The sequence below is a fragment of the Chaetodon trifascialis genome, chromosome 5, assembly GCF_039877785.1.
Source record: "Chaetodon trifascialis isolate fChaTrf1 chromosome 5, fChaTrf1.hap1, whole genome shotgun sequence".
NCBI lineage: Eukaryota > Metazoa > Chordata > Actinopteri > Chaetodontiformes > Chaetodontidae > Chaetodon > Chaetodon trifascialis.
In genome coordinates, this window is record NC_092060.1 from 15,407,501 (window position 1) to 15,432,500 (window position 25,000).

Here is a 25,000-nt window from a genome sequence, read left to right on the forward strand (position 1 = left end):
GCAGTCCTAATGTGCTGCACAGCATTCCTGACAAGAATGTATGAGTAATCTAATATTCTGATGCCAGTCATGCTGTGTAGTGGTATTGATAGACACAGCTTTACAGAGGCCAGTTGTGTCCAGCTTGGCAAACAACCAAAAAGGGAAACACACACACACACACACACACACACACACACACACACACACACACACACACACACACACACACACACACACACACACACACGGATTAACTTATGAAAGATGTAAAGAATTGAAGGTAAATTTCATCTTGCACATGTAGGGAATTAAAGAAATTCTGTTCCTCATGTTTGATTTTCTCTCAAAGTGTTGCATGTTTGAGAAAAGAGAAGCTTTTTACTGCCAGTAAGTTGGAGTTTGAATAGAGTGGGTAATATTGTTCACTCAGTCAATCTGTCAGTATGCCCAAATGCAAAGTTTGATGCTGCTATCCAGACAGTAAGAGCAATGCAAGTAACCAACAAATTTCTGCGCCTAAGAATGGGTTATTCTGGAGCTTCCCTGGAAGCAAAACTTGTTTCAAAAAACGTTCTGGGAACATTGAGTTTTGGTGCGAACATTTATTGAACAATGCTAAAATGGCAAATTTTTCTGACAAACAACCAACCTTACTGTTACATTCCCTGAACTTTCTGAGGAGGTTAGTTGAATGTTCCAGGAAGGTTCCTTGAATGTTTCCCCTAAAGTTTTTTCGACATAGAACTAACATGAGGCTACATTCTCAGAACATTCTCGGAAGGTTAGTGAAATTTAGGTTAGTGAAGCTTTATGTTACAAAATTTCATAGACAAAACAGGAAGTCAGCCAGGCAATATCTAAATTCAAACAGCAGGCAGAGATAAAACACAACTAAACAATGGTGGGAAAAATAACATCTGGAATGCTTGTCTACAGGGAGAACAAAGACAAGCTGGCAAACAGGTGGTGGATAGTTAGGAGTATAAGTACTGGGAGGACTGATTGGATAATCGAGAACAGGTGATCAGTCAAACTGGCCGGAAAGTGAACAATGGCAGGAAGTAAAACACGTGAATATTAGTGCTGTCAAAAATATCGTAATATTAATACGTTAAAGCAAATCAATTTTAACGGCGTCAGTTTTTTAATTGCGAGATTAACGCTCTTTGTGACCTAGTGAACTTGTAGTTTTTTTTATAAGCTGTGGCCACTGCTAGTAACGTAAGAAAAACTACAGGATCTGGTTGTAAACCGGAAACAAAACAATAGGCACGCCCCACGCACGTGTTTGGTCTTGTCTGCTCGCTAGCTGGAAAAGAGTAGGCTACCAGTTTGTGTGGATGTCAAGCGCAAAACGCCGAATTGGATGCGAAGAAGGTTCTGGATGGAAAGTTAAGTTTCAAAAAGTTGCCAGATGGGTCGACTGACAAGACCAAAGTTATCTGTGTGTATTGTCAGTGTGAAGTGAATTATCACCGTAGCACATCCAGTCTGAAATACCACTTGATGGCCAAAGACACGGCGAATGCGAATTCTCCACCGCCTCCTTGTCAAAACCAGGCGACAATGGATGGCTTTCTACAGAGGCATATGGATGCTACTATGTTCAAAGGAAACTTAAGAAAGGAAAGTTTAAGCCATGGTTTAACTGCACTATAGGCTGAGTCCTAGTTTACAATGATGCGCACTTTGTAACCTTATCTTGGATCACCCTGTTTTGATCCCTTAGAAAGGGTTGTTGAAGGGGCTTTTTTGTGACCAAGCATTTATTTTTTTGTCATCTGTTTATTGACAGTGTTAAATTGTGTGAGATATGATTCAATCAAGTATGAATGACTGCTCAAAGTGAGAATGTTAGTGTGAAATGTTTTTTAATTTTCAATTAAAAAACATTTGCACAAAGCAAGCCTATCCACTTTTCTATGTTGATAACAGTATTAAAATGAAAATTCAAGGGACATTAGGAATAGATAAAATGTGCAATTAATTTGAGATTAATCGCGAGTTAACTATGACATTCATGAGTTTAATCACGATTAAATATTTTAATCGATTGACAGCACTAGTGAATATATAAAGCAGAGTTACTACAAAATAAAACAGGAAATGCAGTTGTTACACAGCCAGGCTAGTTTTCCCCCCTTTTTCCGGCATTTATGCTATGCTAAGCTAGCTGGCTGCTGGCTGTAGTTTCACATGAGAGTGGTAGTGATCATCTTATCTAATTCTTGGCAAGAATGCTATGTTTTGCCTTTAGAGAAAGCCCCTCTAATGGGATTTGTCCTGAAATAAATACCTTGCAAATTTGATTGCAAGGAAAATCTCTGGAATGCTGTCCTGTATATGATTTGGTCCGAACATGTAAAACACACACACTACACACTAAGCCATGTATTTTTGGTTAATGGAACATTTTGTGTTGTGCTGGGTCATCTCATGCTAAAGGGTCAGTTCACATTTTCACATTTACAAAAATCAATAGCTACTCAATAATTTTTCAGAAACAGCATCCAGAACTCAGTGTGCTAAAATTCCTTAAGAAATAAATAAAGGCTACTCATTTCCTGGGCTAAATTTTGAAGCCCATGGGTCAGAAAGACTCAATTGAAATCACATATTTTGTGAAGTCATGCTGACTCATGCTGGAGCTGATCCATCAGGAATAAAGAGACTGAGCATAACTTTATTATATCAGACTCCATTTTAGCAATCAGTGACCTCATATTCAGAAATAAAACAGACCTGAGACAGTCATGCTCTGAACCTGAAAAGCAATTACAAAAAGGTGAAGCGAGGCTTACATGAGCACAAACATGAAAACAGTGAACACCAACACAAGTTCTATGTCTCCCCCTATGTGTCAGATATCACATTATTGTGCATTTAGGAGCTAAATATAGATTGAAGAAAAGCTTGTGAGCATGCTATTGATATCTAGTTGATGGACTGACTCAAACAGAGTCGTGCCGTGAAGTCTTACATCACTGGGTTAAACCTAAAACTGATGCAGCAGTGAGGCTCACGGTAGCTGTGACCCACATTCCTGTTAATCAGGATTGACTGAGTGACATAACAACTACAGACTGCAGTCAAACAGATAAAGAAGGGCAGCATGATAATTGTCCCTAGAACAGAACTCACACAACACTGATAGTTTGCAAAATACCACAGGCACTTAAACTTTAATAAATATTAAACATTAAGTTCTTTTTCATATGTACACATATTGTACAGAATGATCCATAGGTACTTTTGCAGCTGCTGCAAGTTAGAGATGTACCAATAGCAAAACTTTTACAAAATAAAATAAACTGGCCCTCAAAGCTTCTCTTTCAATACAGTTAATACAAACAGGCTTGTTTATTTCATTACTATATTTTTGTACATAAATGAACTCGTGAGGGACATTGCTTTTAGCAACACTGACAAAAAAAGCACCATACTTGATTGACCGTAAAAAAGAAAAACTTTTTTTTTTTGTTTTTGTTTTTCTATTTAGCTTTATGAGATATCAAAACATATCATCACAATATATCAGCACCAAGTGTTTGGCAATGTCCCTCATCAGTCTTCCATACTGTATCACTTCCTGAGAGATGAGAGGCACCATGCAGTCAGACAGATGTTTACTCTGGAAAGACCAACACAATCCAAGCAGTGTAAACTTTCACAATTCAATTAAACCAGAAGGAAACTTTCTGATTGTATAGTATTACCATATGGGCTTTCAAGCCTCCACCAACTCCAATTTGCAGGATGTATAGAGTATTCAGAGTGCTGTGCACTTGACATTTTCATCTTGTCCTACAGTGGCTGTTATTGGGATCTGAGAAGTATCAATCTGTTTGTGGGGAAATGAGCTGCAGTCCTGGGCTGTAATATAATATGGAAATGGAGATTTGGATTCCAGGTGGTGGATTTTGTTGCTCCATAAGCACCAGTAAGGATAATACTATTTTACAAACTAAATTATACCTTATGTACATGATCATTGAATCCTGGGTGGGTGGTTTGGGAGATAAAAGCCTGGCTTTGTAAAGTGCTGGTCAAGCTGGAAACCACTTTTCACCATTTCTCATCATTGTGTTTAAACAGGCGAAGCGATTTGCTTCAAATCTGCACCAGCCTGTACTCTACAGGGCTTTTCTTTATTCAAAGCAACTGTTCAAACATTTGGCCATGATGTTCTCTCTCTGCAAGAGTCCTGATTGTAATGATAGTGATATGACAGAGAGTTTTTAGTTCTTTCATTTTGTGAGTAAAGGCCTGATAGAAAGCATCATGGCAGTTCAGGGGGGTTTAAACAGGCTTTGCAAAAGTCTGTAAAGAAAAACTTTCATCTCTATAAGAGAAATGTGAAGTCTTGGTCCATTATGCTGTGTGGCCTCTCTTCATCCTGAGGAGAAAGTTCCGCTTCTCCGCCAGAAGCTCCTGAATGCGTTTGTTCCTGGTTTTCTCACGGAGGTTGACCCTGCGCTTTGGGATCAAATTTTGGGAGATGTCGTTGTCCACACCGATGATCCTGTTATATAAGATGTCGATGGAGTTGTTCTCACTGGTCTCCTCTGGTCTTTGCTGAGGTCTTACAGTAGAGGTGGTGATGGCTGTGGTGGCTAATTTTTCTGTTGGTGGAGTGATAGTGGGGGAAGGCGAGGCTGTGGCAGGGTCTGAGGTTGTCGTAGGAACAGGGATGCTCACGGGGATGTACTCAGACAGGTCCAACCAGGGTGAGGAAGCAAGGTCTGTCATGTCCTCACTGTTGACGGTCGGGATCACCACAGTGAGGCCGTCGTCTATCACCATGGTGTCACTGATTACTCCCACGTTGCTGTAAGACACTGTGATGTCATCGCCACTGAGAATGGTCCCACTGGTTACTGTGAAATCACCACTGTTGGTCACTGTGACATCACTATACGGACTGGTTCCACTGGGCATGTTGACATCTTCATAATTAACGGTTCCACTTGGTGTTACGGCATCATCAAAAGTGCTGGGTAATGTGGTTAAAGCATCATGATACCGCAGTGGAGTTTCATCAGTAGCTGCTGTGTTGTTACTGATGTATGTGACATTGATTCTGGACTCAGGGAAAGGCATGTCTGAGACTGTCGCATATCCACTAGCACTGGATGGGATTGTGGAGAAAAAGTACTCTCTCAGTTGTTCTGGACTTGTATGTGGAGTGGGAGCTGCGGTGTAATATGAAGACGTTGTTTTAAGTGTTTTCTTGTTTGGTAGAGTCTTTTTAGCTATGGCCTTATTCTGAGTAACCTTGGCCTGAGAGTTTGTGGCAGTTTTGGGCCCTTGTTTTGGCTTCTTTGGGGGCTTTGTCTTTGTTTGAGTTTGCTTTGTTACTTTTGTGTTTGGCTGAATGTTCTTTTTGGGATTGGCCTTTGGTGGAGCCACCTTTTTGGGTGTAGATTTGGGCTTTTTCTCAGGAGTAGTCTTCGCTGGAGGAGTCTTTTTAGGAGTGGTCTTTACAGGTGGAGTCTTTTTGGGAGTAGTGATTGCTAGAGTAGTCTTTTTGGGAGTAGTTTTTACCGGTGTAGTCTTTTTGGGAGTAGTCTTCACTGGAGGAGTCTTTTTAAGAGTTGTCTTTACAGATGGAGTCTTTTTAGGAGTTGTGAATGCTGGAGTAATCCTTTTGGGAGTAGTCTTTGCTGGAGTAGTCTTTTTGGGAGCAGTGTTTGCCGGCATAGTTGTTTTGGGAGCAGTGTTTGCCGGCATAGTTGTTTTGGGACTAGTGTTTGTCGGTGTAGTTGTTTTGGGAGTAGTGTTTGCTGGAGTAGTCTTTTTGGGAGAAGTGTTTGCTGGAATAGTCTTTTTGAGAATGGTCTTTCCTGGAGTAGTCTTTTTGGGTACAGTCTTTTTGGGAGTAGTTTTCATGAGTGTAGTGTTTGTCAACATAGTCTCTGTGGGAGTAATGTTTACTGTAGTAATGTTTTTGGTAATGGACTTTCCTGGGGTGGTCTTTTTGGGAGCAGTGTTTGCAGGAGTCGTCTTTTTCAGAGTTGTTTTTTCTGGTGTATTTTCTTTGGGACTGCTGTTCCCTGGAGTATTCTTTTTTGTAGTAGTGCTTGTTTTCTTATTGGCAGTGAGCTTTGGTGGAACATCTTTTCTTGTGGTATTTTTTAGTGCAGTATTCTTTTTCGGACTGATCTTTGGTGGAATCACCTTTTTGGGTTTTTTCTTTGGCGGAATATTCTTCTTGGGCTTGGATTTTAGCAGCATGTCTGTTTTTGTACTGCTTTCTATTAGATTTGTCATAGTTGGACTGGTCGTTGCTGGAAGGTGTGTGGTAGTTATCAAACCAGATGTCGTTGGACTGCTTTTAGTGCTCTGTAACTGTGGATCTGTGCTCTGGTCTATGTCCGGGCCAGGCAGAGGCAGGGGATGAGCAGTGACACTAGGAGCAGTTGTAATAACTGCTGTGGTTGCCATTGCAAAGGTAGTGGGGAGGACTGGAGCACTGGTTGCAGCTGGACCAGTGATAATTTGTGTAGCACTTAGTGGGGAAGGGGTGGAATGAGGAACAGCAGTGGTGAAGGTAGGAGGATGAGTGGTGGTCCAGGGACTGATGGTAGAAGTTGACATGGTGGTGACGGAAGCTTGGGTGGGTTGGATTGTGGTGAAGCCAGAGATAATGGTGTTGGTAGGTGGAGGAGCTGTTACACTGGGCTGGATGAAGGTGATGGGCGTGGATCTGGAGGTTGAGTTGGGTAGAAGCTTTGTGATGGTGACATTGCTGCAGGACTTGCAGCACATGCGCTGGTAGTCCGGTAGAGAGCAGTAGCGCTTCAGCACCTCCATACGACAGAACATTGAGCGGTCGCCATGACAACGCTGGCCTGTGGAGGAGAGAACAGAGAGCTGAGACTGGGTGCAGCCATGGGTAGAGATCATGAAGAGGTTTGTGTCTAATTGCTGGGATATAGTATGTCTTTGTATCTTGAAGAATGAGCAAATGTCACATTAGCATTAGTGTTTGTACTTCATTAATACATAAGGTACATGCATACATGTGTGTGAGTGTGTGTATTGGTTCCACACCGTGCAGAGTACAGTAGTAAAGCCAGACCATTAGCAGAGGATGCAGGAAGGAAGAGAAGAAAAACCCAAACATCGAGAGCAGTCATAAAATTAGTCCAGAGCAACTGAAATGGAAAAAGAAGGGTCGCCAGTCTTGTGTTGTAAAGATAACCGTGTTTCAGGTTGGATTTTTTCATCTAAAACATTTAATATCTAATTTTGACTTTCTCTTGCTCACGTAGTTTTGCGTTGCCTTTGCTTCAGGTGTGCATCATTTTTCAGGTGCTAAATTGACTTGACTTGCACCCTTTTTTGTACCATACCAGTAAAAATAACCGTGTTCTCCTGGCAATGTTTCACATTTTCTCTAACAAAGAATCTGGCCAGTGAACATACCTGGTAAGAGAAATATCACACTTTTTAAAACATTTTTATTGATACAACTTTGCTGTTGAGAATGACAGTAACTGAAACAATGAGATGTACGCCCCCCGCTCAATATATAGATATATTCTTTTCTTAAGAAAAATAATTCAACTGTATCGAAAGTTACAAGTTCACAGTCACTTTGGTAAAACACTTCATTACTTGGAAATCAACCAGTCAATCTGTATTATCGATTGAAAAAAACAAACATGAAGTACATAAATTATATGGGCAGTTTAAATAAAATACATAATTTCCATGATGATGTAAAAACTGGAATGGCACATTAAGTGTCATATGAAACATTTACAAAACATTAATAAAATTTCCCTGATAAATCAAAGTGCATATAGACGCAGTGCACGTAGTCCATCTGAATGTTTCTTCAACGTTAGCCAAACGTTAGCCAGCCCCACGCAGCAGGCCAGTGAAGCCACAAAACAGTTACCCATAGTATAGAATATTATAGAAGAAGATAACAGTCATGAACATTATTAAATACAGTCAACACCAATGTTATATACAGTCACACTGCTAGGTCTGGCTTGGTCTCATACAGTCCAACTCCAGCAGAAGGAAACCTTGGATAGCTCGCTACATAGTCACAACAGAAATATGTGATCACAATACAATGACAAGTCTGAAGTGTTTTTTTTTTTTTTTTCTAGATGCCATATGTGTCGATACCCTAGGCCCTTTGTAAATCCTTCCCAGTAGTCGGACATTGGTCCAACATCACCTTGGTAGGTTTGATGGTTGGCGGGTGTGAGTTTGTTAAGTTGGTTTGAAGCTGCCTCTATTCCGAGTGAAACTTTGAATGAGTAAAGCCATCTCTTTCACAGATAAATGCCATTACATTCAATCCAAGATAAGGCATTGTTCATGTGGTTAATGTTCATCAAAACAAAATGAGATCATCGGACGCTCTCAAATCAAAATTTATGAGGTATTTCTGTATCTGATCGCAATGTGTAAAAGCCCGAATGATGAAGTTCCCTTACAAACGTACACATGCAAACACACACACACACCCACACACAAACACAACAACGCAAACTTGCACTGACAAAACTGCTATATCTCATTCAATCATGCATTCGTCTACTCATTCATCTCAGCTGACACACAAGACACACATGCACCCCTGCACGTACACGCACACACAGATGCACTAACACGCTCACACGCACGTATACACATGCATACAGGTGATGGATGCAAATGTGCATGACAAAACGTGATCCTATCCTTAAAGAAAACAAGAAGCGACAGTAAACCACTGATCCATCTGAGAGAATGGAGAGGCAACTAACTGACCAAGTCCTGCATAATATAGGTCTAACCCCTTCCCCCCGAAACACTTTACCTTTATTAAATATTCATCTGTATTCATGTAAAATCAATAAAAAAATACACATAACAGTCAAGGATCTAAGCGATCAATAGCAGTCCAAAGGTTTTAGGCAAATAAGCTACAGCTTATTCATGGTAAAACATTATTAATATTATTGTTACTCATATAGATTTAGATTTATAGGTATATATAAATACAAATATATTTATAGATGTATTTGTTTAAAGTCTGCAAGCACAAATAAGCTGCATTTATTGAACTTTAGTATAACAGTCAAAGAGAGGATGGCTGATGATGAGGTGAAATGGGAAGCAACCTCAAGCGGTCAGACTACCCTGTTTTTTTTTTTTTTGTTTTGTTTTGTTTTGTTTTTTTTAATTAGCCTTTACTTCAAGATTCTTCACCTCACGCTTCCCTCCCAAAAAATCAAAAGGTTTACTGATGTCACTTCCTGTCCCTGTGCTGAGTTCCTGTCAATCTGAGAATGGAACGTAGAATGAGACGTCATTCTCATCCCCGAATGGAACCAGGATGTCAGATGAGCACTTTAGCAAAGATGTCCTCATTGTGACAAGATCACATTCACAATAAAGCTTTCATATTTTTTTTATAACTTTTTTTCTGTATAGATATTTATATACCCTTTCTGTTTATTTTCACACCTGTTTCTCCCCACAATGACAGTGCGCTACAAAAAGACAAAAGCGCAGCTGCATCTCAGGAGTGGTAACCCACGACAACACGCAGCTAGCTCGCGCAAAACATGGCCGCCGAATGCAGAGGGGGCCCCTCGCACATGAACTGCTCTTCGACACGTCTCAGGAGGTGCCGATGAAAGCCTGTTCGCTTTGCCACTTCGAAAAATCCTTGTCACACCAAATTTTTTGTTGATCTTTTGAGTTTTCGACTGGCCAGTGGTTACAACACAATGCTCCACAAAGGAGAGAGAGAGAGAGAGAGAGATAGAGAGAGAGAGACAGAGCAAGAGAGAACCAACTAGCACACACAGGAGCCAGAGACCTCCCCCCCAGTCAGAGCCGTCTCAGACACACAGAGAGAGAGGCAACACCCCCCCCCCTCCCCCCCAAAAAAGAGAAGCAAAAGCTTTGCCACTCGCTCACGGGCGTGGGCACAGGCACGGGGCATGGGGGAGGGGCGGGTCAGGGGGCCAGCCGGGGCCGGCCCTGTAGAGACAGGAGGACAGAGATGGGCAGGGCCCAGCAGAGGACAGACATGCAGCTGCGGCTGCCGCTGTGGAGACCAGGCTGGGAACTATAGAGGGAGGTTTTACGTGAGGAGGTTTTCGGGAAGTTGGGGTTGGGTCGAGACAGCCACTGGATCAGGATGTTGCCGTTCTTGTTAAGGTCTGATGAGCCCTCTGCAGAGAAAAGAGGAGAGAGTGACGGAGTAGTTTAGGTGGGAAGGGAATTCTTTCAATGGATATTGAGGGCCTGTTTGGCTCCATGTATTCAAGATTAACTCCAGTTCATTGCACGCAATTACTGGCAACACAGTGCCAACAATTTGTTAACATAATCTGGTGGTTTTCTTAACACTCACTGGGACATGGATCCAGGCGACAGACTCTGATGGTGTCGGGCTTACTGTCCAGACACAAGCCGATGGTGTTGTCTCTGGTGTGGCACAGAGCTTGCCTTTGCTGGGTCCCATTACCGCATGTCACTGAGCACTGCAGATCCAGGACACAAACACAAACACAAACACAAACACATTCTAACAAATCACTTGGTAAATATGGACATAAAATGTTTTCAAGTTCACAAAATGTGAATCAGTATAACGGCACACAGGTACATGAACATCGTGCTGTTTTTGTAATCCTTATCCTTGGTTTACTGTCAGTGGTAACAGTGAAGATCACATGATCTGTTTTATGGCTTGTCAAACCCGCCAAGAATACAGTTCTGAGAAAGTCTTGTGATATTTAAAAACATTGAATGTCTCACAAAAATACCAGCTGCTGGGCTTCAGTACAAAAATATCAAGAATTTCCCTGTAAAAACCCAAACCGGCCAAACACTGTTTTCCATTTTCCTGTTTGAGTTTTGATTCCTGCTCGGCCTGCGTACCTGTGACCACGGTCCAACTCTCCACTGGGTGGGGCATGCGTGCCGATTGCAGGGTCTGCGAGTCTCGGGCCGGTCGTCGTTGCAGTGTTTATTGTGGATGGAGCGTGTGGTGTTGTCATCTGACGGCTGGACACAGCTGACCGAGCGGATTTGCATCCCCGTTTTTCCACATGGCTTGCTGCAGTTTTGCCACTCCCCTGTCACCCAACTGGAAAGCAGCAAGAGAGAAAAATGACTTCTGAGGGCATTCAAAATGTCAAAATGCTGAAGTAAACAATCAGATGGGAGGGAAAAAAGCAGCCAACTGAATGTAGAAAAAGCTTTGATTCAATAAGTAACATTTTTACAGTTGGTGCCATAAATAAACAAAGCATACATGGGTGGAGGACAGGGCTTCTGGTTGCAGTCTCTGGTGTCTCCTCTTGGTTTCATGTTGGATTTGTTGCAGAAGCTCTTGTGGACCATCTTACTGTCGACTTTTCTTCTGCAGCCGTATCGCAGGTACTGCTTCCCTACAGCAAGAGGGGATGGGACATTTCCCACATGTAAGCACAGAAACAGAAAGACAGGCATGCAAAACGAGAGACCCAACATTCAAAGCATTTCCCTCGCTCTGTTGTACCTCCACCGCAGGGCTTGGAGCAGTAGGACCATTTCTTTGGAGCCCACTCATATGCGCTGTCTTCTACCAGCATGTTGTTCTGGATGGCGGAGTCACTGTCCATGTTCATCATGTACTTATAAGACAAATTCACATCCTCATCTCCATGTAACTTCATCTGAAAAACAGAAAAGTTGTCATGAAAACTTTATCAACACTTCAGATTCAGACAAAAGGTGATATTTTGATATTTTCATTTGGTGTATAGAAAATGCTTGTGTATGACCAAATTCAATGCTATCTTCATTCAGGTCAATGCACACCATGATCAGAATTCCATGTCTGAGAGGGCCAGTGGTCTGAAGCGCCTCCTTGTCGTTGTCATTCTCATACTCCCATTCCACGCCCTTCTCTATCACCGAGTGGGATTCTGGGTATTCGTTTTCCCCGTTCAAGAAGAACACCCCTGACGCCACATTCTTTACAGCTGTCGATGGGTGAGAAATATGCACTGATTACACTTGAACTGCACACATGAATATAAAACAATACACAATATACACACTGAAAAGGAAAACAATGTCAAATACCCAAAGTGTGTGAGGTTGCTTTCAGCTCTTGGATCAGTAAGTGTCTCGCTCCTCTCGGGATTTCAAGAACTTTGAGGAAACCTGAAAGAAAACACACACTCTGGTTCGTGACTCCAACATCATCAAAAACTCATTCTACAGCTTCCTGTCTAAAAGCCTCAGCTAATCCAGTAAAGAGCTCTTAGTCATTTCAACCATGTATCCCTGCTCACTAGTTAAAACCTTTACAGACGTGGATGTATTATCATCCAGAGTAAATATCAGATTATGAGAATTTTGCTGCTGTGATGTAGGTCTGCTCCGACGTCAAGAGTTAGATAATGAATATAAGCTCGAGTGAGATTTGACGTAACTTCTTGGCAATGCTCGGCTCACGTGGAAACACATCAACTCGGATCTCACTGAGGTTTGGACATTGCTACAAATCCTCCTCTAGAGGGTGATGTTTAGCTGAACATAACATGGAGGGTAACGTGTACAGGCCATGAGGAAATGAGACTGGCCAACTACTTATTCTGCATTTATCAGTATGATAGACAGCTGCTGCACTGATGGAAATAAAACTAAAAATACAGGGTTACAGTGACCGTTAGTGTGTGTTTACCTTGCTTCTTGGCTGTGCGTGTGATGGTGTCTTTGAAGGTTTTGCAGCTGGAGTTGTCTCCTCCGCACACTCCACACTTGTCCTCCTGCTTTGAGGAGCCGACCACACGGTCACAGCCCACTTTCTGTTCATGAGGACACGGAAAGTTTAGCACACGTAGATCTGAAACACATGCAGCTGTCTCACTCTCTCTCACACACACACACATACATAACGTCACTCACCTCGCACTCCCCTCGCACGCACACACTGTAAGGGTCCTTGTATGAGCAGCGTGTGCCGTCCAGTACCATCTTCTGCATGAAGACCACATCTCGTGTCTCCTTGGACTGGCAGTGCAGGTGGCAGCGTTTGTCAGCTGGGAGACAAACACACAAAAAAATGACAAAGATCTTTCAAACGATGGTGCCAGAACAGCACATTTGTGATCCATTTATTTGATTTAATCTTTACAACCAACATGTGATTATATTTTATTTTCTGAATGGGCCCTCCATGAGTCAGCGTGGTGCTCTGTCTCATTGTGTCTGTCTTTGTGAGTCATACTACAACTACACGAGGCTCCAGAGACAAAACCTGGCAGTTCATCCCAGTGAGAATGAACACTCCTACTTCATCACGTTTATTACAGATGGACATAATCCAGAGACCTTGTCTCATGGTGCTTTGACACTAATAAGCAGGTGGCAGACGTGCTACTGTAGAACTGCAATATGTGGAGAAACACAGTTTTCTCAGGTTGTACTGAGAACACACAGAAACAATGAAGGAATTCCTTTCTCAGCGATCTGAATGAATTGTCCTGTGCAGTGTGCGAGGTACACTATGATAATCGCGAGGGCCCATGCACTTATACTTGTGAATCACAGTGTATAGATTCATTATAGATGTATATATGCTATGCAGCAGGATATACTGTTCATTAGCTGCTGATACTTTACACATACATGCTGCTCCCCAGCTTTCACCATTTCAAAATGCGCATAGATTTACAGCATAGATTAATACACATTAATTTGCTTAATTTTTGAGACCTCCAAAATTTTATTTTGAGGTTTTAAGGAGATCCGAGGTGTTAAGTAAAGGATCAGAGGCATACTGCATACTGCTCTCTGAGGAGTTGAAGGAAACATCTGATCACATCTGTGTGAAAACACTGAAAACAGGAGACAATCTGATGCTTCTGATCTGATGTGATAGACCCATGGCTTGGAAGAATCCCTCTAAAGCAGCTGCTTAAACAGCCACACACACAGGGCAGCCTTTCGTTTCATGTTTCTGTGCTCAGGAGTAATTTACAGTATTTCTGTTGACTTGGGAAAAGACCCAAGTGAGACAAAAAAGCAACAGTGTGTCAAACGTCTCTAAACAAATACTACAATTTCACACTCGGAGCAGAAACTCTCTTTCTCTCTCCTCACACTATCTGGAACTCAGGAGATGACAGACCATGAATGGAATTCAATTTCACCTCCCTGTTCACTTTTTTTCTCTCTCTCTCCCTCTCTCTCTCTCTCTCTCTCTCTCACACACACATGGACACACATCTGTGCTCTCACACACTCCTGGACTGGAAAAGTAATTTGAGACTGGGAAAACCTTGCTGAAAAATATGGCATTTAGAAATGATAAGAATGGAGAAAAACTATTTAGCAAGGCCCCTCTTGGTGGAGTGTGCGTAGCTTGACCTCTGATTAGGTATGGAGACAGCTCAGCACTGTTCTCCGGGGCTGCCCTTTAGTAGGATGATAATTTAATACCTATCAGTATGGCGGTGACACCTCCATTTAGGGGCAGGGTGGGTTTGACAACCACACACACAAGCATTCATTTTAAAACTTCTCAATAATGCAAAGAGGCTTTGGATATTAAGCAGAGAAGTTTAGGATGGGATCTCATAGTGATTCTGATAGTTTGTCCATATGTGCCGACTGATACATGGACGGAGAAGAGGATGGAGGAGGAGGGAGGGAGTTAGTGAGGTTCAAATGACATCAGCGATTGGGTGGAGAAAGAGAAGACACGAGGATCACAGAAGATTGCTTTTAAAGAGACTTTCAAAGAGATGGTGTGTTTTTACGGAAGGGCGTAGTCACAGCTCAAAGCTGTACTCAGGATGACCAGATGTAACTGAACACAACCTATATATAAAACCCAACCACATTCAAGAATTATGTGTTTGCTTCCTTGTTTTGGCTTTCATTCGTATTTACAACTTCCACTGTGTATCATCACATAACGCTTGTCATTCTCAGGCTGGCATCCGTTGTTCTTTCTGTGCCCATGTGCAGGTGTACACTCACGGTCTGGGTGTTCGTAAGGCAGCCAGTGGTGCTTGTTGCTGTGGAGTTCAGGGCGAGGGTCCCAAGCGTGGCACTGCTCCTCTCGTGTGTCACTGTAGATATCCTCACACTCGTTGGTGTTGCACATCTGGAACTGATAAGTCGCCCCCACACAGGTACGGCCTCCATTGGCTGGCCTGAGAGGGCAGAGGAGGCATACGCCATTCAAAATGTGTGTTTGCTTTTATTTGAAAACCTGAAAATTATTCATTTAAAAGTCGTACAAATTACCTTAATCAATTTTAATTCCAAAAATGCCACAGTTTCTCACCTCGGATTGTCACAGTCGCGTGTGCGAAACTGTACTCCTCCACCACAGGTGCGGGAGCACTGGCCAAACTCACTCCACGATCCCCAGTTTCCATCTTGCTTTATGATGTCAGGGGTCAACCAGATGCAGTGACCTTTAAAGCAATGCTGCAACAGACCAAGAATACAGGACACGGTTGCTGTTTTGATCCAGTGCACTGTCAAATCATTCTTCTTCTACACAACATATGTTAAAGTACAATCGTGTATAAATACCTTCCCATTCCCACACATGGTGCCATCAATGGGCGGTCCTTTCTTGGTCTTGCAGAAGAAGGGATTGTCTGGATGGCTACACCACAGCTGCTTACATGGGTCAAATGTGCGATACTGCAGGGCACAGAGAGAGACTCACTCTTACAATTAAAAGCTCCAGCATACAGCGCACACACTGCGTAACAGACTGACCTTCAATTTTACAAGTCAACCGTCATGAGACAGCTGGAGTGAGACTAAACACTGAAAATAGGAAATAAAAATAGAGATGAGAAGAGAAAGATCACTACAACAATAACCACAGCAGAGTTATACCCAACAATAACAACACAGAACCTGCACTGTGTCACTGCACTGTACACTACGCTCCACTGAGAAACACACAGCCATTCATGCAAACTAAACCAAAGGATGAGAGAGAGAGAGAGACAAGACTCTCAGAATGAGACAGCCTGTGGTTTAATTGGGACACTTGGGAGGTCAGAGGGCGAAAGGTTAAAAGGCCAAAAGGTGAGGTCTCACTGACCTTTAAAATGTCCCTATGCACGGATCAAGGACCAATTTCTCTGATATGAACCATTGATGAGGATACCACCAAACTGTCCTGCAGTCCAGTGTCTGAGGGGCTGTGCCCTCCTCCCTCCTTTCCACAGACTTCCCTACCCACATGACCCCAGGGGACCTTTGCAGGTCAGGGGGCGAGTCACAATCAATGGCTAGACTGTGGTAGGTAATCACCAATGACATCAGACTGGAGGATCCTAAAAGCTGAAGTGAAACATGGAAAAACAGCCTCTGTTCTGGCTCAGCTATTTCTCCTTGGATGGGAAAGACATCTTTCCAACCTTTTCCACTCGTTTATGGTCACGAGTGTGCCAATATAATGAGGCCCTTCCTGCCAGCGCTGCTGTGATTTAACACAGATTTGGAGGAAGAGAGTCGTGGTATGGTACGGTTCAGCTATAGAACTGCAGCACAGCCACTGAAACAGTAGAGTCACAGTGTCTTTAGGGATTTTTCCATCCACTTTCTCTTGAAGCGAGCATTTTAGAATCCTGCAGACTAACGTCCAAAATATGACGATGGGTAGAACAGAGAAACAAAGTACAGTAAAAAAAAAAAAATAAAAAAAGTAAGGAGCAACATTACAAACAATTACAACTTCAGAGGACAAATAGAAAAAGAAAATCTGAGGAAAAACAAATGACGGGCCACATGTCTTCCGGGAGGTGTGGTCACCTTACCTGTGTTCCTGACTGGCCCGCCTTTTGTAGCTGCGGGGAATGGGTTTGACAAGAGAATAGAGGGTAATCTAGCAATGTGTGCAAAGCCCCTGAACAAGCCCTTTGTCAATCAAGTAACAGCCTCTCAACAGCGTGCCACAATGGCTTCACAGTCATAGAGTGGGTGAGGGTGACAGTGGGAAAGTAAGATGACTGGCAAGACGCTGAAGCTGGGTGAAGCTCGTCTACTTTGTGATGTTTTGTGTTTACAAAAATACTGTTGGTGACAGGTTCATGTAAAGGCACTGTGGTATCAAGGTAAGTGTTATTGTAAATATTCTTCACCATAATTAAGATTAATAACAGAAAAAAGAAATAGCTATGGAAACAATTACCTGCTTTTAAGCAAGATGCCAATCCCACCAGTGGCCGGGAGAGGAAAGCAGAGGACATCAGGAGAATGTGAATAATTGTGTATGTGTGACTCTTTCATTGCAATGTAGGTCAGAGATAGATGTCAGCGCTGCGTTCAGTTCACTAGGAAAACCTTCAGAGCGCAGGAGCTCCCATACAAATGCTCCACAGTGAAAGATAGCAATTTCTGAATTAACTGAATTAAAAATGTACCCTGACTCTGAAAAACTGCAACATCTCAGAAGACACTAAGCTTGACTGGTGGCATCTGCTGTGGAATTTGCTGTCACTATGTTAGTGCAGTTAGTTAGTGTTAGTAAGCTCTAGCTATGTTAGTAAAGTGACCATCAGACTATGGGGATCTCTTACCGCGGTGCACATCGTGTAGCCCACGCCGAAGTCGAAGCGACACTGTTCATTCATGGAGTAGTGCAAACCAGGAAGCTGAGGCAGCGATGGCCAGTTGTGGTCAAAGGGGTCGTCACGGAGACAGTCATAGGAACTGCAAGAGGGGCAAAAAAATGTGACCAACTTTTACTTCCTTAATTCATTTTCCTCCATTTATTCATGTCATTATGCAAATTATAATTAGGACTATGATTATTTTTTTATCAATTTGATGATAATTCATTTCATAATTTGGATACAAAACATCAAAAACTCAAAGCATATTCAATGTACTTTTACAGAGGGTTAAGAAAACCTGCACATATTCACATTTGAAGAGTAGTAACCCATGGGCTTTTTTGCACTTTGGCTTCAAAAATGACTTAATCAATAAAAATAGTTGCTGATTAATTTTTTGTCAATGAACCACTCGTTTTTAGCTCTAATGCACTTTAAAAAATGCATTTAAGGCTCCACTTTATTCACCTTGAATATGACAACACCATCTTGGCAGCAAGACACTTTGTAATAACTTTGATAACTTACAGCTAATCTCAGAGATGCAAATTCAACCTAAGGTATTGATTAATGAATCGACCTTTAAAAACCCACATGATCAAATCTTGGTATGTCTACGTGTGTGTGTGTGTGTGTGTGTGTGTGTGTGTGTGTGTGTGTGTGTGTGTGTGTGTGTGTGTGTGTCTCACTGAAGATAGCGTCCCAGCTCTTGCATGCTACATCTGGACCAGTGGAAGCGGTGGAAGGCAGCTTGCACCAGCGGCGCCATGATGCTGCCCATGTGCACCTCATCTCCACAGCGGTTCCCCTGACCATCATGCTCCATCCCCAGCCTGCAGACCGAGAGGGGGGAAAGAGGAGGGAGAGGAAATGAACCAGTGGAGAGATTGGGAAAATGTAGCAGTAATTCTCTTATCAGATACTAGATGAGATGACCGACGCACCAAAACAGTCCGTCTCATAATTACTGTCATATAAATAATATATGCTTTGTTGTCTTTTTCTGTACCACACGAGCAGCCTTCAGGACATCGTTATGGAAAATGCACTTACACGTGCCCCGTCTCGTGCGCCACCACAAAGGCGGAGGAGAAACCATCCTCGTGGTTCAAAGTGCAGCTCCTTACCGGATGGCACATGCCCGTCACCGGGGCGTAACCTAGGCAACCAGGAAGAAAGGTGCAATCATCAGGGTTTGTGAACTTGTAAAGTTGTAAACTTGTGCTGCACTGAGTGCTTCAGAGAGTGCAAACACCTCTGCACCTCTTTCAAAGACATGCTTCAAAATATCCATACGTTCATAACGTTCATACTGTCAAATGATCAATTTATATACAGCTCCTTAAAATGAATAATAGTTGAAGTCGGTCTTGAAAGACTAAAAATACACATCGGATTAAAGTATGTGCATTCATGAGATGAAACTGGTTAACTCATTTTTTTTCCTTAAATGTGAGACTATCCATGCAAAGATATGCATAATGTATACTCCTGACACATTGACACACACAGCACTCTTTCACAGACACACACATACACAAATGTTTGCATGTTTGTGTGTCTAATCCTAACCCTAAACCGTCGGCTTCCGCCCCAACATATGCCAATCTCCAACTCCCTGTGTGCTTGTCTGTCCCGTACTGCCTTTAATTGTGGGACTGTGGCTGGCCCTGCTCTGCCTATTGATTTTCTGCTGCTGAAGGCTGAGCCCAAGGGCAGCTGAAGGGCTTCTGGATAGCTGGGCCACTGCCTTTAGAGGCCTCTCCCCTGGGCCTGCCCGTTAGCTTACACTCAGCTGCACAGAAAACCACCAACCACCAAACCCACAGTGCACTATGCAGCTGTGCGAGGCAATGGAAGGAAGAGGGGGGTTTACTGTGTCTACTTTTGAGTTTTTAGGTCCTCGGAACGGTGGGTGTGCAGTTTGGATGTATGTATAAACAGAAAGGGTTCAGAATATGTTCATGTCTTGCGTTACCCTGCATGCCCGTGGGGCCAAATTCCTGTCGTGTGAGGAAGATGGCGTGGTCGTGATACTCAGCGTCGCCTGTGTCCTGCTTCTGCTGCAGGAAGGCCCAGCGACATACATTCTCCAGACTCTGTGATGGGTTCCCAAGTTCAATCAGACTCATGGACTGGAAAGACACACACACAGACACACACAAACACAGGAGAAGTGAGATGAGAGGGTAATGATTATACAAAAACGAGGAACTAAACCTTCCTCTTGTTTCAGTCCTGGTACAACAACATGTTATTCAACCCTGTAGGGGGCAGTGTCACAATGTTATATATAGTCAGCATATCTTGCAAATTGCTGAGGTGTACAACACACTCTCACACACACGCACACTCAGAGGGATCCACATTACTCACACAATAATGCTTAGGATCCTGTAATCTTGATGGTTTCCATAAAGAACATGAAACTGAACACCGAGTTGCCTGTTAATGAGCTATGCACCAACACTCAAAAACTGTCCAATGACAGAATATGTGCTTTTGATAAATGCGTGACACTGACAGCCACACAAACATCCAGATGCCAGCAACTCCTGCCAGTCACCTTCACCTCTCATTCTTTTCCTCATTAGGATCTCTGCTCCCCTCCTCTTCCACCCCTCCCCCTGCTGTACAAGTCTTTCCATCTCTCTCTTCCACCGCTTCCTTTTTCGCCTCGCTTTCTACGTTTCCTCGCTGTTTTCACACATGCACAATGCACAGCTGAATCAAACAGCGAAGAGTGTGTGTAGTGTGAGTGTGCTGCAGAGAAGACATATGGCCTGCCTCTGCACAAATACCCCTTAGACAGAGTACAAGTGTGTGTGTGTGTGCATGTGTGTGTGTGCTCTATCATGTTCATCAGGTGCTCGTATGTGTGTCTCAGTGTGTTTTTAGGCTCTTTAAAGATGTATTTATAATGGTGTGTAGTGTGTACATGTTGTGCTGGAGTGTGTGTGTGTGTGTGGGGGGGGGGGGGGTGCGCCTGCATTCAGGGTCACATAGCCAATCTGCAGGCTGTCTGGGTGCAGCTCTGTTGCCACGGTAATTGGGGATGATGGACAGCCGGAGCTTTGGCCGAAGCTACATAGGGGTTGGTCCAGAATGACCAATGGAGCAATGTGTGTGTGTGTGTGTGTGTGTGTGGGAGTGTGTGTTTCCAGGGCTCCACTGGGACTGTAGACATGTAGAGGGGAGAGGAAGAGATAAGGCTAAAGCAGCATAAGCGTATCACAGAGCACCTATCCAGCAATAAAATCATTTGTTGGGTAATCCCTGCTCTCGCTTGCTTTATCTCTCTTTTTTCCTCTCTTCCACTCTTTCTCTCTTGTTCCCTTCAGGCAGATAGAGTTACAGGCAAGAAGAAAAGGATGCTACCCCCATCGTCCGGTCTCTCTGTTTATGAATGAGGGAGGGCTATCATTGATTGTTTATCTTTGCCTGGACTTCCCATGATTCTGTGCTGCAGCCTACTGGGAGGAAGGCGGATTGCATAACGGGCAGACTTTCTGTGTGCTTTGGTGCTGAACTGTGAAGGCGTGTGACTTGGAAACACTCCCCTGGGATGCTGCATGCTTTTAGTTCCTCTTTTGCTCAGTCCACTGGAATAACAGGCTCCGGGCATCAGTGCGTGCTGATGTGCGCGCGTGTTTATGTGTCTGTGTGTTTGTTTATGGGTGTGTGTGAGTGTGACTTGGCTGTTCTTACTGTAGGTACTTAAAGCGATTGTCTCAGTCGACTTTTCAGGAGAACTCATGTCTTGTCAGGACTTACCTTGCCGTAGCCAAGCATGATAATCCGCACCAGCACCACATTGATCTTTGCTCCCAAAGACTGGTCATGGTAGATCTCGTTCACCTGGAGTCACACAGAAAGACACAAGAGGGAACACAGGTTTCAGTAGAAGAAATGCAGAAGAATCCAACCTATGTAAAGATTTCAATCAATTAATTTTAATAAATCTTTAGATTTTACCTTATAGATCAGTTATAAGCAACATTGGCAGGTTGTGATGGTAGTAATCAATTAATTAATGCTCACAAGCTGCCAGGTCTGCTGTTGCAAACGTCACTATGTTCATTTTGTCTTTATAATAATCCATCAAGTCTGCAGTTATGAATGTTAATAAAAAGTTAAAAGAATAGTTTGACATTTTGGGAAATGCCATTATTTGGTTTCTGCCAAGAGTAAGATGAGGAGATCGATATCACTCCCATGTCTATACGGTACATAGAAAGCTATGATGAGGAGACAGTTTGCTTAGATTAAGAGTGAAGCTTGAGGAAACAGCCAGCCTGGCAGGAAAAGCAACCTGTCAGCCTTTCTAAAGCTCACTAACTAACAGGTTATATCCTGTTTGTCTAATTCATACCAAAACTGAAAGTAAAAACAACTGCGGTTTTATAAAAAGTTATGTGCAAAACTGAAACTATTTGAAGTCACGATGCTAAGCTACGCTAACCAGATAAAGGCTGTCGCTTCATATGGTCACATCAGGTGTAACAGTGGCTTTCAAAAAATGGCCTTTGATCTACATGCTCTATAACCCCAAAAGTTACTTGATTTATAAAGCCTATAAAGACTTATCAACCATCAATAAATCCATTCATTACAAATTACTGATGAATAAATAAAGGGTGCCTTATTAGAAAGTAGTTACAGTGATATGAGACTAGAGGAGAAGAGAAGGAAAAGGGAGAGAACAGGGAGTTGAGGAGTGCAAGGAACTCCGTTTCCCATGAGCACAGATGGAGAGGAGATGAAGGAAGAAAGATGCAAAGGAAGGAAAGAGCCTAATGCAAGGAAACAAGGTAATGTGTGACAAGGGAGATGCAGAGAGCATTATACTGGCAAAACACACACACACACACACACACACACAAAGAGAAAGAGAAAGGGAGAAAGAGAGAAGGGTAAATTGCCGCAGGAGTTGAGGCCTGCTGTCCTCAGTGGCTGTGTGCGGTGCCTAATGAGGCAAAGGGATGTAAAAACAGACAGCCGTAATGAGATGGCTGATGGACATGCTGTGGAGGAAGAGACACACACATATTCTACACACACACACACACACACACACACACACACACACATACACACAGAGAGACAGGTACAGAGAGAAGGAACAAAACTGCAGACACACCCAGCGAGAGAAAGGTAGAGTTGAGGAATGCCACGAATAGAGACAGAGAGGCAGAGGGAGAGAGACAAGAAGCTGAGCAGAGAGGGGAGAAGGAGCACAGAGGCGCAGCGAGAGAAGAGAAGGAGCCTGAAACAGAGTGGAAATGATGCATTCTTAGAAAACAAATGTAGCGCAGAGCTGCGGCGAAGGCTTTTTAAAGAAGAGACAAGACGTTTGGTGTAACCTAATGCTCTGTTCCATACGCAGTGTAAAGTTGGAAATTCCAGGATTCTATTCGGAAAAATCCTTCAAGATTCCTAATTTGTTAATCACACACCGTTTGGAATGAATGTTTTGATTTCCATCCAAATGTAAACATGCGATGTAAGGGCTTAACAGCTTGACATCATTTTCAGGAATCTCAAAATAAAGTCATGTTTGATTTCCAGCATTAGCCTTTGTGTTATTAGGAACATCTGTATGTGGCAAAAGAGCAAATATACGACTTAACCTTCTGAGATATAAAGTTTACAGTTTACAGCCTTCTAAGATAAAGTAACATAAGCGGTTTCAGTGGACATTATATGTGAGAGGAGTCAAGCTCGTGGCCATCCATTTGTTGGCTTTCCAAACTGGAACACCAAATATGCTAATGGAGGTTGTAAATGGCCTGTAAAAGTGGGAGTGGGACTTTCTGAACTTCAGCTGTGAATGGAACTGAGGGAAAGGAGAGAGTAATACTTGAAAATGTGGTCATAAGGCATGATGAGGCAATATAAACATACTAGAAGAGCACTCAAGCAGTTTTGGTATCGTACTCCCACTAAGAAGGAAGGAAACTGATGAGGATCAGATTTAACAAGTCTCTAGGTCAAAACACTGGATCCTACACTTCCCACAGTGCACCCTTCTCTTGAATCTTTTGCTTTTCCTCGTCTACAGTCACATCTTTGAAACTGCAAGCCAAAACTGACATTTGTCAAATCAGCAAAAAAGTCCTGCAGGACAATTCAGTTTTGCACAATAGCTGAATAATTCCTACAGGACTACAGCTGACACATATTCCTGATAAACCTTTTTTATATTTTTTGTGCATTGTACAACTCACTATATTTAGTAGATAGAAATTATATTTGACCTTTGAAAAAGTAGTAGAATCGGAGTGTGCAGTGGTGGATGGTAGCGGAAGAAATACTCAGATTGTTTTCTTTCTGTGAAAAATAGCAATAGTAGCATGTAGCAAAAATACTCAATTACAAGTGAATGTCCTTTATTGAAAAGATTATTTCAGTCAAAGTACAGAGGTATTATCAGCAACTCATTATACAAAAAACTTACATTTGTAATTTCTCAAAGTGGTGATTCATGACAACACATAATATTTTATAAACTGAACATGTTTTGAATGTAAAATTATAGTTGTCAGGTAAATATGGTCAAATAAAAAGTATAATGTTTCCCTCTGAAGTGTCCTGGAGTTGGAGCATAAAGCAGCATAAGATGGAAAGTAACTGAAAACTGTACTTGTAAATATATAACCCAGTATCACACCAAAGTGTGTAACAGATCTGCTGCTCCGTCAACACATTCTCACCCCCAGCTCATCACATAGCGACGCTTGGTCAGGACCCCTTGGTGTCACTTTTGAAGGCACTCTGCATGGGGACACAGAGCACAGGGCTCCTGACCAAGCATCATTTTTCAACACGCAGGGCTCCGTGGTCACGTTATGTAATATACAACGTCTGGTTGCCAATGTTCAGTTGCATTTTCAAAATAAAGCCTGCTGAGAGCAATAACAAACACGTGGTTACTGCTGTGAAATGGTCACACTTTGGTTAGAGACATAAACAGCAGTCTCCTGGGTGAACGTCCTGTGTTTGTTTGATCCATCCAGCCACTCCACCTCATCCATATGCCCAGTTTGACGCTCTTCATACTACGTATGTCCTTTGCTCCGGCCATTATCGCTTCCACCTTCACACGTGTGTACGTTCCACTTTAGGTCAGCCAAAACACGACAATGACACGCTACCCTGAATCGGCAGGTCTACTGAAATGTTCTGATATGATACCCGGATGAAATCTACCTATTTCCACAACTTAATAATAAATGCAGTGCAGTATACGACCACAACCTATGATCTTCAAACGAATGCAAGTTTCTTTTAATATGCTTTTAGTTCTTTAAAGGAAGGACAGAGGGGTGGCAGGGAACAGTTTCAGAGTGTGGGACACAAGGGAGGACACAAGGACAAGTTTTCTTTTGGCAGCCTTCAGTCCCATGTTTGGG

The 25,000-nt window shown here is 42.8% G+C and overlaps 1 protein-coding gene across 1 annotated transcript in view; it reads right to left on the bottom strand.

Moving 5' to 3' along the window:
- Window positions 1–3,730: 3,730 nt before the first annotated feature.
- LOC139331472 (A disintegrin and metalloproteinase with thrombospondin motifs 2-like) overlaps window positions 3,731–25,000 on the bottom strand; it is a 109,903-nt gene continuing 88,633 nt past the window's right edge. The window contains exons 5-23 of the mRNA XM_070962942.1: window positions 21,363–21,446; window positions 19,567–19,723; window positions 18,642–18,747; window positions 18,278–18,421; window positions 17,553–17,685; window positions 16,791–16,820; window positions 15,547–15,660; window positions 15,293–15,438; window positions 14,983–15,158; window positions 12,904–13,037; window positions 12,680–12,803; window positions 12,076–12,156; window positions 11,809–11,972; window positions 11,507–11,663; window positions 11,261–11,396; window positions 10,885–11,092; window positions 10,355–10,484; window positions 10,086–10,172; window positions 3,731–6,833 (exon numbers count right to left, since the gene is read on the bottom strand). Coding sequence (XP_070819043.1) covers window positions 4,354–6,833; window positions 10,086–10,172; window positions 10,355–10,484; window positions 10,885–11,092; window positions 11,261–11,396; window positions 11,507–11,663; window positions 11,809–11,972; window positions 12,076–12,156; window positions 12,680–12,803; window positions 12,904–13,037; window positions 14,983–15,158; window positions 15,293–15,438; window positions 15,547–15,660; window positions 16,791–16,820; window positions 17,553–17,685; window positions 18,278–18,421; window positions 18,642–18,747; window positions 19,567–19,723; window positions 21,363–21,446 — 4,791 coding nt within the window. The 3' untranslated portion in view covers window positions 3,731–4,353. The remainder of the gene's footprint in view (window positions 6,834–10,085; window positions 10,173–10,354; window positions 10,485–10,884; window positions 11,093–11,260; window positions 11,397–11,506; window positions 11,664–11,808; window positions 11,973–12,075; window positions 12,157–12,679; window positions 12,804–12,903; window positions 13,038–14,982; window positions 15,159–15,292; window positions 15,439–15,546; window positions 15,661–16,790; window positions 16,821–17,552; window positions 17,686–18,277; window positions 18,422–18,641; window positions 18,748–19,566; window positions 19,724–21,362; window positions 21,447–25,000) is intronic.